This window comes from Colletotrichum fructicola (assembly GCF_000319635.2).
Source record: "Colletotrichum fructicola Nara gc5 chromosome Unknown KSG_Nara_v1_contig11, whole genome shotgun sequence".
NCBI lineage: Eukaryota > Fungi > Ascomycota > Sordariomycetes > Glomerellales > Glomerellaceae > Colletotrichum > Colletotrichum fructicola.
The window spans coordinates 2,124,508-2,137,349 of NW_027094061.1; the positions used below are offsets into that span (position 1 = coordinate 2,124,508).

At 48.8% G+C, this 12,842-nt stretch overlaps 4 protein-coding genes across 4 annotated transcripts; 2 read left to right on the forward strand and 2 right to left on the reverse strand.

Moving 5' to 3' along the window:
- Positions 1-354: 354 nt before the first annotated feature.
- CGGC5_v017119 (Zinc finger BED domain-containing protein RICESLEEPER 2) lies at positions 355-4,946 on the forward strand (the record flags this gene model as incomplete). Its single annotated transcript, XM_032027951.2, has 5 exons — positions 355-454; positions 1,188-1,194; positions 1,262-2,154; positions 3,014-3,148; positions 3,199-4,946. 5 exons carry the CDS (start codon positions 355-357, stop codon positions 4,944-4,946), a joined length of 2,883 nt encoding a protein of 960 aa, XP_031875724.2.
- A 1,122-nt stretch (positions 4,947-6,068) lies between these two features.
- Positions 6,069-6,693, reverse strand: CGGC5_v017120 (uncharacterized protein; the record flags this gene model as incomplete). The annotated part of the gene is made up of 3 exons (XM_066153770.1): positions 6,069-6,230; positions 6,575-6,603; positions 6,654-6,693. The coding sequence occupies 3 exons, from the start codon at positions 6,691-6,693 to the stop codon at positions 6,069-6,071; spliced, it is 231 nt and encodes a 76-aa protein (XP_066006779.1).
- Positions 6,694-8,980: 2,287 nt separating this feature from the next.
- MNN14 (putative alpha-1,3-mannosyltransferase MNN14) lies at positions 8,981-10,474 on the reverse strand (the record flags this gene model as incomplete). Its single annotated transcript, XM_066153771.1, has 2 exons — positions 9,366-9,418; positions 9,460-10,474. 2 exons carry the CDS (start codon positions 10,472-10,474, stop codon positions 9,366-9,368), a joined length of 1,068 nt encoding a protein of 355 aa, XP_066006870.1.
- A 1,907-nt stretch (positions 10,475-12,381) lies between these two features.
- Positions 12,382-12,827, forward strand: CGGC5_v017122 (uncharacterized protein; the record flags this gene model as incomplete). The annotated part of the gene is made up of 4 exons (XM_066153772.1): positions 12,382-12,496; positions 12,557-12,585; positions 12,672-12,699; positions 12,763-12,827. The coding sequence occupies 4 exons, from the start codon at positions 12,382-12,384 to the stop codon at positions 12,825-12,827; spliced, it is 237 nt and encodes a 78-aa protein (XP_066006871.1).
- Positions 12,828-12,842: the final 15 nt, after the last annotated feature.

The window sequence follows — 12,842 nt, forward strand, 5'->3', positions numbered from 1 at the left end:
AAAGACAGCGAGTCTTTTGGAGAATTTATTATTGTCCTCCTATCTCTGTACGTAATATTCCAGATTTCTGCTCCAAGTCTCTACGACATTTGACGAGATAATAACAAAACGCAATGTGAGCCTGTTGACCTGCTTATCGGAGACAGTTGCATGAGTTGATGAGCGACTAGTCACCAGCTCGAACTGCAGAGTGAAAGTCGCTATAGCAGCTCGTCTAGGCCGCGCAAATCATGTATGAATCGATACTATCGTGTAGCCCACATCGATTTAAGACGTAAAGTCAAACTTACCACAAAGCTGGGTTGAGACTTTTTCATATCTCAAAGCTACTACTGATCTTGCCTCTGGGCCAGCATGTTGAGACTGGAAGAAGGAGCGACAATACAAAGAAAACGAAACCTGCTGTCAAACCCTGTGTTGTGTGCTCTTCAGCCGTACTACGCCGAAAACAAGAGTATGAGAAAACCGACAAAACCACAAACAAGTGCCCAGTTCATGACGAGACCCCACAAAAGTCTCCGTTTCCAGCGGACTCTGTCTTTTTCCGTAGCTTGTAATGCCTCTTGTAAGAGTTGTTCTGACGCTTGCATATCGCAGATCACCTCCTCAAGCAGGTCTGGTGTGCAACGACACATGTCTGCGTGATGAAGAATGGCAAGATTGCCGCAAAGGTCGGCTGCGGCAGGAAATATGGGCAATCGTGCTCGTCTTACGTTTGCTTTCCGCAATATGTTTCTCCTAATACAATCAGACGAAGAAAGTATAGAGTGAACTACGATACCTACTTATACGGGTTGACCAGACTGCCAACATACAATCAGACAAAGGAGGAATGAAGATAATCTAATGTAAAGGCCTTAGTTAGATTGGATGCATAACTAATAGGTTTGTTTATACCGGAAAAATGCATGCTTAGACGAATGATTAATTTTCTCAAGTTAGTACTCGGCTGATGTTACAGGCTAGTCACGGCACCCAACTGTGGCACAGAGCAAAAGCTTCAGTAATGACAAATCCGTTGTCATTATCCCCTGTTCTGCACTATATATTTACAAGCCTACAGAGACCAACGACAGCCAATCTCATCTTCTAGTCACAGATTTTGGCGTACAACGGAACAACAGCGACTAGAACTTAATAGTGACTGCTTATATGAGATAAAGTGACTGACCCTAAACGTGACTCAGCGGTAGTGTATGTCTGGCACCTGGTTAGTGCTTAGCACTGACTAGAGCGACGAGGACTGACCTATAAACCACAGACGGCTCGCTCAAACATGGCAATCGACAATGCATCTGCCTATTATCACTGCTGCCCTACTTGCTGCACTTGCACTGGCTTTGCCTGAAAATGAGGACGACGATAACGACGAGCAAGAGTGCCCCAGAGGCCCGGGCATGACAATGGGGACCGTTGCATACTTTGAAACCCCCAGACTCGCAGAGGCCTGTCCCGAGGCGCACGTGTACTTCCTAGACGCCCAGAGCGAGGTTGTCCGCTCCCAGCACGTCAACATCACTAATTCAACCACCGAGTGTGACACCAATCTACTACAGGCAATCTCACTGCCGGCCGACCTCACCTCGACCTACGCAAAAGTGACATTCTTATGCGGCGGAGACGACGAGCCCCAATGCCAGATGCTCAGACTGTTACCGCCGACAGTGGCGAACTCAAGCGGTCCGTCTTCTCTGGCAATGTCCCGGACATGTATGAATCTAGATAGTTCGGCTACCAGCCAAACGACCAACCCGGCGACCAACCCGGCGACCAACCCGACTCTTTCCGTATTCCCGTCATCGCCGGCCAATCCGGCAAGCGGCGTTGCGGATGCACTGACCTCCAGCTACCCAACTGGCGGCGCGCCGACCGAGACCTCAGAGCAGTCAGCAGAAACTGCTACGGGCCCAGGTGGCTCTCTCCCCACAGCTGCCCCCACAGACCAAGATGGTCCTCCGTCTACGTCGGGTACTGGGGGATCCTTCGTCGCTACTCCGGACAGCACCACTGCATGGCTCTCTTCCGTACCCTCGTCACCGGCACTGCCTGAGAGCCCATCTGAAGCTTCATCCGAAATTGCCAGCAATGACACAACAGGCGCGCCGTCTAGTCTTCCAGCAGGAGCCACTGATGCGACACGCACCGCTATCGGTGGTTCGTCTGCGGAGCCATCGGATGGCGTTCAGAGTCCGACTGACATGACGACGTTCATCACATCCACCACTGCGGGGGCAAGTGGCGCGCCCCGGTGCACGTGTCAAGGGTGATTAATTATGCTGGAAGAGGTACTGTATTTCATACAAGTCCAGACAGAACTCAATGTTGTTGTTGTTGTCGTTTGGCTTGCGTATCGCTCAGGTCCATTTACAAAGGAGGGTTGAAAGTCAAGACCAGCTGTATCGAAAGGGGGAAAGTATCCACAAAATAGATCGTCCAATGCCTGAATCAATGTACCTTCTCTGCTTATTGTCGTGATAACTACCTAGTGTTCCATGCCTCTCCGCACCCACAAAGTTTGATCTGCCTCGATCCGTCGATGAATGCCCACACACCTGCTCGATGAGGCCTAAGCGTCTCAATACAACGACTACTGTCAGCGACACCTATGCCCGTAGTCCACTCGCAAACCATGCTTCATGAAGCGTTTTCAGCTGAGTGATAGCCGAGCACGGCTCGGGCGTGTTGGGAGCGCGCGACGTTGTTTTCAGCGCTCCCCGTAAAGCAATCAAACTTGCCAAGTTCAATCAATCAATCAAGTCAATGATGACCCTCAAACTTGATTGATTGATTGCCTTGACTCTTTTGACAGGGATCACGATACGGATTAAATCAATATTTCACTGCCGAATATCCCTGCCCTTCCTCATCTGCCCTCCACTGCCCTCCACTTCTGATGGACCCCCCCTTGGCAGGGTATAAATTGCCCCCTTTTGCCCACTTAGCTTCTCCGTTTTTTCCCCCCAGTACAATGGTTGATGTAATGGTTCTGGTGATTGTTTGCGATCTTCTCCAGGCTTTGTAGGGGTAACAGCCAAGTCCCTTGAGGAAGTTGAAGGCCAGCCCTCAAGATCTTCCGGAGATTTGCATCAAAATCGTTGTTTCACTGCTGTTATCCTCGATCTCTGTCATCCGTTGGCGTCCTTTGAATGTGAGGGCATCATCAGGTCTACCTTCTCTTCTTTACTCACCCTATGCCAGATGTCTACCACACCAGCAGTCCTCATTCAACCCCTACCCCTCCTCTGAATGCCTTCAGTCAACTCTCAAGGCATAGATCTATCACATCACAGCTTGAGCAAGGCCAAAACCATCCCCTACCCAACCGCCCTTCGTTCGCAGACCTCTTCAGGTTCATGATAAATAGTAAGGTGTATGTGGAAGAGTCGGATCTTTGGAGAAAGAGTGCAAGAGAGAGAACAAGCTGGATAGGAAGCCATGGATGGTATTTTCTTCTCTACCAGCCAGATGGCCAACCAGGGGCAAGTTACTGGGCTTGCCGTTACTGTGATCTCAAGGGCAAGCATATCATTCTTGATATCAAAGCTACTTCTTCTGCTTCTGAGCATCTCAAGAAGAACCATCCCAGAGAGATACAGGCAGGATCTGTTGGCTCAGAAGGTTCTGAGCAACCTGAAGATGTTCCATACAAGAGACGTCGCCTTGACTTCACTGGTTTGACGAAGAGCCATGCAAAGAGCATCCAGAGAGCTGCCATATGCTTGATTATAGATGCCAACCTTCCCTTCACCATTTATGAGAACCCTGCCTTTCAGTATATGATCTCTGGGGCCAGTACCAAGCTGCAAGCGTTGCCATCGTCTGGCACTTCGATGGTTATTGCTTTTGAGGGTATATGGAAGCAACAGAAGATGGTCATCCAGCAGGAACTTCTGCATGCTGACTCTGAGATACATCTGGGCTTTAATCTATGGACTTCTCCAGGTCGCCAAGCTATTATGGGTGTTACTGCACACTTCATCATCAAGGGAAAAGGCCCCCAAGTACGTCTGATTGCTATAAGGAAGCAAATTAGTGCTCATAATAGTCTCAACCTTGCAAACACTCTTGAGGAGATCATCAGAGACTGGGGCATCACAGAGCAAGTGAAGACTTTAATCTCTAATAACGCAAGCTCAAATAACACTTATATAGCAAGTCTGATCCCTCGACTTGACCCCTCTGCCAAGAAGAAGCAAGATATCCAGGCCAGAAGGATTCGTTGCTTTGGACACATCCTCAACCTTGTATCGAAGGCCTTCTTATTTGGCAAGGACTCTGAGAGCTTTGAGAGACAGTCAGATACATATGTTCTTCTACAGCAAGATGAGGCTGACCTCAAGCATTGGCGTAAGGCTGGCCCTATTGGCAAGCTTCACGACATCGTGAAGTTCATTAGAGCTTCGCCGCAACGTACACAAAGGTTCAAGATTCTATCTCATGAGATACCAGAAGCTTCTGATCAGTCTGATGGCTTTCTTCTCTCTCAGCAGACATCCAAAGAAGTTGAATTAATCCAAGACAACGCCACGAGGTGGAACTCTACATACCTTATGATTGAGCGTGCCATTCGGCTTAAGGATGAAGTAGAGGGCTTCTATTCTTCTCAGAATGCCAAAGATCCTGTGCCAGCTCAAGATATCTTGACTTCTGATGACTGGCTACAGTTGACGGAGATCATGACGATCTTGAAGCCCATCTGGAAGATAACACTTCGAACGCAGGGCTTTGGAGAAGATGGCTCCTATGGTAGATTTTGGGAGGTAATCATTGTAATGGAGTATCTTCTGAGTCACTTTGAGGGGTGGAAGACCTTCTACAATGGTATCAGCAGTGGGGATACTCAAGATCTTGAACCAGATGAGTTCCAAGCCTTCTCGCAAGAAGCGTCTCAGAGATCTACTCCCATCATGTGCTCAAGCATCACAAGCATCTCAGAGACGGTTTAATGAGAGCTCTTTACCTGCCCATACTCGTCAAGAGTACATCAACAGCATCTCGAACTCGGAAGAGATGGACAGCAGCAGCCAGCAGTACTTGAGGACTTCAATCAATAATGGATGGAAGAAGCTGGATGAGTACTACACATTGACAGAGGAGTCACCTCTGAATGCTGCTGCATTACTCCTCCACCCTGGATTTAAAATCAAATACCTGGAGAGAAACTGGCGATCCCCTCGCCAGAAGGAATGGGTATCCAGTGCCAAACTGGCTCTGAAGAGATATTTCAACTGATGGTATCCTTCTGAAGAAGGGGAGGTTATGAGGAATACAAGTCATCGCCCAGAGCCTGTTGACCTAGATGACTTTGAGCAATGGGTTCAAGCTGAAGTCGCGATACTTGAGGAAGAAGAGGATGATGAGGAAATGGATGAATTGGAGAGGTATTTTGCCCTTACGAGGCAGGCCAACTGCAATCCTGTTAATTAGTAGTTTGCCCATAAAGAGGAATATCCTCAGCTAGGTAGGCTGGCATTGGGGATCTTGGCGAAACCCTCACAATCATCTGACTGTGAGAGGGCATTCAGTGCTGCATCTCTTGCCCAGACCTCACAGAGGCTGGCGATGAAGGTAGAAATGTTAGAAATGCTTCAATGTATGAGGCAATAGCACAAGAGGGGTGCAATTTCACTGCTGGGGGGTTCTGAATAGCTTCACTTGGCAATTCCTTGCAATTAATTGCAAACAATCAAGTATGGTATCGCGATGTGGCAATCAAGTTAAGTTTGACCCTCATAATTGACTTGATTGCTTTACGGGGAGCGCTGTTCTTTCTTTTCCCGGCTGTCTAAAGAAGTCCCGTACGACGCTAGCCGCAGCGGCCGCATCGTCCCGCGAAACATAGCTTTGACGCGTAGCGTGAGGCTTCCTCAACTCGTTATACTCTTCGCTGTCTTGTGTCTCTTATGTCTCTTGTGCCTGTTCTGATAGAGTGCCACCCGATCCCAACCTGGGCGCTTCTTCACCCACGATACCGTCCATGCCCAAGTTCTTCTGTTTGCCATTTCTTGGACATCTGCGCTGTTGAGACGGTTTCGGCGTCGGCGTTCCTGCCGTCACGGCCTGATACATTAGGTATTGCCTGCTTGCTTGATTTGGTTGACCTGGTTCAGTGCCCGAGACATGGTGTGACGGCGGCGTTGAGGCACAAGCACGCAGCATGCAAGCGCTTGGATCGGCAAAAGCATATGGATCTCCTTGACGGGGTTTGACGAACCCTCGCTCAGCTTCGCCTGTGATTGCGTGGTTCAGTAGCGAAGGGTCAATGTCTTCCTCATCAAATCGAAGGGAGTTCGTCTAATCGAAAGCGACGACACTGCCAGCCAACGTGAGGTCCGCTAACGTCCCACACCTACTTCCGCACATCCGGATCGGCTATTTTCACCAAAACGCCGTTTGTTATGATTCTATATTAAATTAACTACGTTATATAACTAGCAGCGTATAATCAGTCAGCGGGAAATAGTCCATGTCTTTTAACGCCAAGTGCACGAAGGCGCTCTCTTAGGTATTCTAGTATTCTTCCTCGGGACACCCTATCAATCGCCGATTCCTTCGGAGGTTTTTGCTCACACACCAGACATTTTATGTCTCGAGCGTATGTGCCTGGCGTCGTCAGACCTCTCGTCTAGCTTCGGGGTCTTGGGCATACTTACAGTATCCACAGACGAGACTCTCACAACATGAAAGTGTCATGGCAAACATTGCGCATTGGGAGCATAGTGAGCAACGCAGATGGACCGGCGTTAATGCAGCGTATGACTTGTCCATAATGATGAAGCAGCATACTTGGAATTTACCACAAGAAGAAGCCATCGGGAGTATCTTTACTTATATTTGATCGCTTCCATTGATCGGCGTGTATGTCTGATCTTGTTGCGGAAAGTGTCTGTTTCGAACAGCACATACATAACATAACGTCTTTCACTGGGGTGACTCCGAGGATCTTCATAGACTCAGTGAGCTCAGATAACATGCTTTCTATGCCGTTGGTTCTCCGTAGTTGGGGGAAAGCCCCCGCTTTCCTGGATGTTCTTTGGTTCGATGATAAGACTTTCAAGTTGAGGTGCGAGTGCTCAAGTGCGTGAGCTATTCAAGGTAGCTACTAGGGTTTCGAACAGAATATCCAAGCTCGGATTATTCTCAGCTGTCCTGGACAATTTAACATATCTCCCACACAAATCATAAGTTCGAGCGCTGTTATGTTATTGGTATACACTTGAGACACCTTGCAGCTTGAATGCATGATATGATACCCCACATATTTTATATTATAAACCTAATACAAGGGGTACTTCTAAGGTCCCGCATGCTCAGCGACGATCTCATCTATACGTCTTGTATGCTCAGAATCCCAAAGAGGAAAAAGACTCCCAAGACTTCTCAACGACATCCCGTCAGGATATGTGCGTCTATCTGAGCCGAAAACGAACGCGGAAGAGTAGCACGAGGGCCTGAGTCGAGGAATACCGTCGTAGCAAAGAGTTGGCAATTCATCGCGGGAGTTTTTCAGGCAAGGATGGCAAGACTATTGAGTCAAAGCCTGACTTCGGTAATGAGTACATGGCCTAAGCCGCGGATTGATCTACCTAGACTAGCTCTGGATTTCGAGACATCGACTATTGACAAAGAGGAGAAATCCTTTAACAGAATGACTATGCCGAGTGAGCAGTTTGTGTAAGTTTCTTGGCACAATTGCAAAGAGAATCATCGCAGCCCCTTGGCCCAAGCGTCATATAAAGCCTTTCATCTTGATATTTGTCATTCCGACTACGGCTGATTGTATCTTAACTTAGGCTATTTAGATCATTCAGAAACCATTCATGATGTCATTCACTTGTGCAGGGAGTCATGTTGCTGCCGACTGTTAATGTCAATGTCAAACACAGGCTGATGACAAGGCTTTTGTCACTTCATTCCTCGGCTCTGTAGTGCTCCTACCCCCCTCGTCTTAGTTTCTACAGATCGCTATCCAAGTGCATGAGGGCAGCAAAGGTATTCCCGACGATACAGATCGCTCTCGAAGCGAAGCAAGGAGCGACTGACAGTTTCCAAGCATCGAAAATCTCGCCCGTTATTCGATCATATAGGTAGACGGCAGGCTACTCCTTCACCGGACTTGTGTTTACACTCTTGCATCGTTGAAAAAGGTGTTGCTTGTGTGAGGCTAGGAAGGTCAATCACAACAAACATAACATAACGGTGACGACAAATATAACCAGCGAGGTTAGCTGTTCAAGCGTAATATCTGTTGCTCTCTATAGAAATATAAAGGATATCAACAGAAGTAGATAATTGACAGTCCCCTTGAGATGCATTACGGATTATTACCTGAGAGTTGAAAGCGATTATGGCGGGTCAGACAACAGGCACCAATCCTCATGGCAAAAAGCCATGGTACCAAGACGATACGTCATTCGGCGCTGGCAGTCAGTCGCAAAATGGACAATGCACGGCACAACATCATCCTCAAACACAGCAACAGCAATTCCGGCAACACCAAAAGTTTCTTCAAGGTCAGCAGACTCAGTTGGATCGCCAGACGATGCAGATCGCCAAGGTAACAGTGGGGTTGATGACGCAATGTTAGCAGAATACCATTAATGACGATGGTTTCATGAGGGGCAATACTATGCAGTAGAGCAAGCATTGCAGGCCCGAAAGGCCAGCGCGTTCTTCTCGACAAGCAAGGAGCGACGGCACACACTACGCTAGGCTTGGACAGGCTGAGTGAACAGTTGAAAGCCGTGGTTGAGATGATGGAACACCAGACTAGGTAGGTGGAATCCATGTTGGATGTAATGGAGCAGAAAATGAGTCAAAGGTTGAATGGTTTCCCCGAGCCTGGCTCATGACATTGAGCACTCATCTGCGATTAACACAGGCAATATAACTTCATGAACAGTTCTATTCTGTGGGTACAATGGTTATGATACGACGCAAAACCTCTGGGCTTCTCGTCGTCAAGAAGTGGCCAGCCTTTCTAGACAAAATCAAACTCGTCGTCTAACTCTTGCGCCAATGCTATAGACCTTTCCAAAGTTTCACCCCTTTCCTCATCCACGGGCTTGCCCGCTGGACCGACCATACAGCTCATGTCTGTCCTTCTAGCACCTTTCTCCCAAGTTCCGTCGACCATTGTGTGGGTCGGCAGCCCAAACTCATGGGCGTCAATCTTTTTGTTCTTCAAAAGCCCTCCGTTGTACCAGAGCAACCCATTCTCATCATCAACATGACCAATGACGAAGCTGCAAATCCTATCCATAGATTCCGATAGCTTGTCACGGATCCAGCCAACCATGGCGCCGTAGTGCTCTTCGAATGAGTAGCTAGCCCCACCAAGCTCGAGACCAAACCACCAAGACTCCTTATCGCCGTACGTCATCACGTACGTAACCTCCTCCCGCACGGCGTGCGTGTTCTGCCACGCCACATGCAAGAGACCCATCATCACATCCAAACGCGACTTGTCAATGACAACCACGCCAGAATCGCCCTCTTCCGCGTAATCCTCTGCCCACACCAGAGATTTATTGAGTGTCGCACTAGGCTTGTGAATTTGCGACCTCCACCACTCGTGGCGTTCAGGGAAAGCGTGCTGCCAGAGCAGGCGATCGTGGAAAAGAAGAACTCCGGTTGAAATGTAAGACGGGATGGAATAAAGCTTTTCCGGAACTTGGAGGAAGACCGAGTCGGCATCCGTCAAAATGACCTCTTCGAAAGGCGAGTAAAGGGCAGCGAAAGCTTTGATGGCCCAGCCTCCAGTAGCCAGCTGAAGAGTGGTGTCATCAAGCACAGACAAGATATCCAGAAACTCGATATCGGGGAAGCGTGCTTGGAGCCGTTCGCGATCAGCAGCGGGGAGATCTTCATCTCCTGCATAGACGATCTGGATCGCCAGTTTCGTCTGGAGGACCTCACGAAGCGATCCGATAAGATGGGCAGCATATCTCATCGTCCCCTTCCCCGTTGGGATGACGATGCCACGCGATCCTGCCTCGATGGAGGATCTCACATCGGTGAAGGGTGTAGTGCTGTCCGGTCGTTTCGGTGAGTTCTGAATGAAGGGAAAGAGGCATGCGATCGCGCTCTCAACGGCGTCCTGGACAGTTTGTTTGTCGTCTGATTCACCAGCGGAGTCGAGAAACTTGACCCACTCTCGCGCGATCTGAGTTCGTTGGCCAACATCGTAGAACTTCTCCTTGTAAGGAGCACGTATAGGTGTATCTATGAAGTATCTCGCCTTCTCGGCAATCGATTTCGCTTCGTTCTCCCATGCCGTCGGCTGTTCTTCTCCGGGTTGGTGGAAGACTTTGGGAGGACTTGGCTTTTGTGACGGCGCTTGCAGTGGTGTTTGTAAGGAAACAGGATGGAAGGAAGTAGAAAGAAACGGCACTGAGTACATCAAGAGGAACAAAATGCAAACAGAAAGCATTGCAGTCGTCATCCGCGAGGATGACTTTGGTAAGATAACCATGTTGGGCTGAGCATGCCAAGAGGCAGGATTTTCACGAGGAACTCGCAGCCCAAACTCTTCTGGGTAGTGCGGTATTCTTATGAGTGACGATCTAGGTACTAGCACCATTCATTCCGCTTGTGAACAATGCAAATTGAGACTGTTTGTCACCCGTCATATTCGCTTGGCACCCCTACTAGCCTCTATGTTCCTACGATAAACCAACTGGGCCTTGAAGCCTTGCCGAATTGTGATTTGCTGGAGACTGGTTTGACCCAGGTCAAGGACATTGCCAAGTTTGCCAGACTACACTTGCAGACGTCTCATTAATCACACGATTCCCCTGTATCCCTAACAGGAGGAAGTCATCGCTCAAAAGAATACGTCAAAATCAAGCCGTCTCTCATTTCCCTGTCGCACCCATCAAGGGGGATTATAAGGGAGGTGGTTATAGGTTAGGTTTCCCATGCGCCAATGTACCAATTAGTCACATCACCGCCCATATTCATAGGCGAGTAGCCAGCCCCAGAACCGGTGTTGCGAGCGCTGACGCGCCCAGCCCGCTCTACATGGCATTACACGTAACGTAACGAGGGAGGAGGGACTCAGTCTCACAATAACCCTCAAATGCCACATAACGAGTAGTGGTATCGACTGATGATGAGCGTCCAGCACAAGGTGTGTCAATAAGCTGGGGCCGTTCGTAGCGTGTGAAAGGACAATAAAAGGTAGCAACGCCACATGTTCCAAGTTTATGTCACCACCTACGTTAAGTCATCTGCAAGTTTTCAATCATGTATATCAATCTCAAATCACTTGATACCCAAGAAATACCCGTCAAAGGCGTTTTCATAACTCTTCTATGCTTAGAAGTTCCCACTAAGCCACCACATGGTGAGTGCCTTCGATGACTTAGCACGCATCTCAACATCGAAAATACCGCCTCAGAAGGTCGCGATTCCTGCTTACCTGAGACAGGACGGAAGCAACATTGATCTCATCTGTGATCGCAAGCTCTTGCAGATCGATCTCGAGTCGTTCGTGGACGAGGAAGACGGGCTGGGATTCGTGAAAAATGCCATGTATCGCGCGACGTTCCGGTGAGCTATGCGCCCAATTCCTCCAAGGCTCTGGAGCCACGTCAATCGGCACACAGCAATTTCTTTGCTGTGACGGTGTCGAACCAGGCAGCGCCCGTCGTCTAAGGCGGGTTCGGTGAGTCTCTCGTACTCGCATTCCACGCGGCGCTCTACATGGATCAAAAACAAGCGCTTCGATATAGCCAGAGGCACTTCAGCTCTTGTCTCCATTTATGGGACGCAGGAATGGCTTTGCCAGACCAATGATAAATATCGAGGCTCAAGCACTTACTGCTCATCAATCAGAGCCATATTTGAAGGGACGCTATGCAACATATCGTACAACATGAAAAATCAGCTCATCAGCTCTGCAGCCCTGTTAAGGGGGTCTCTGGATACCTTCAATCATAGTCATGCTGCTACGCTGTGTCATCATACTTCTCGTGACTACCTCTCTGCCATTTTAATCCACGCTTCCGTGTTTGTACAACAAGCAGTTGGGCATCCGAGTCGGTATTGACTCGATTGGGCTGAATCAGTTGACTGAATTGACTGGATTGACCGAATCGCATAGTGATGGCGAACAACGATGCGACGTACGAGGCAGCAAAGGCAAGGGCAGTCTACTGCAACGTGCCGATGGCAAAGTAATGCCTACATGCTTTTAGTAATCAGAAGAGACGTGAGGTTTCTGTGTTGTTATGTCCTGTACGTGTTGCGAGATACTAACAGTTATTGCCTCCAGCGTCCATCATGAAAACCCAGTATACCGAGCTACCCTTTTAACAAACTCAATCTTGACATCTCCTTTCTCCTCGCCTCTTGCTCTTCTCATGCGGCTTTGCCACCATGGACGCGTTGAGCCCGATTCGGACCCCGGTCGATCTACGCTGCTCGCTATGCTCTCAACGTGCGATGTTCGCTCTTACGCTTTCCTGTTGCCAGAGCCTCATCTGCGGATATTGTAAGTGCGGCATCGACCTCGGAACCACAGCCAGCGAACCATCTCACATAATCTACTTAGGCACGTACAATCGACACGTAAAATGCCTGGTGTGCGAGCAGATAATAGCGCACAAGCCGGAACCTGATATGGCCACCCGGAGGAGAATCTTGAGGTACTTGGAAGAGCGTCTTAGCGCACATGTGCGGTAAAACACTTTGTACGTACGTTTTAATCGCTAAGCGCACACTACAAGGCAAAGAAGCCCAGACGACTGACACATTCAGCGATCCATGGTCAATTGAGTCACAAACGTGCGGATGACTTCGCCGTAAAGTATATAAAGATATAGGAAACGATGTGAGAT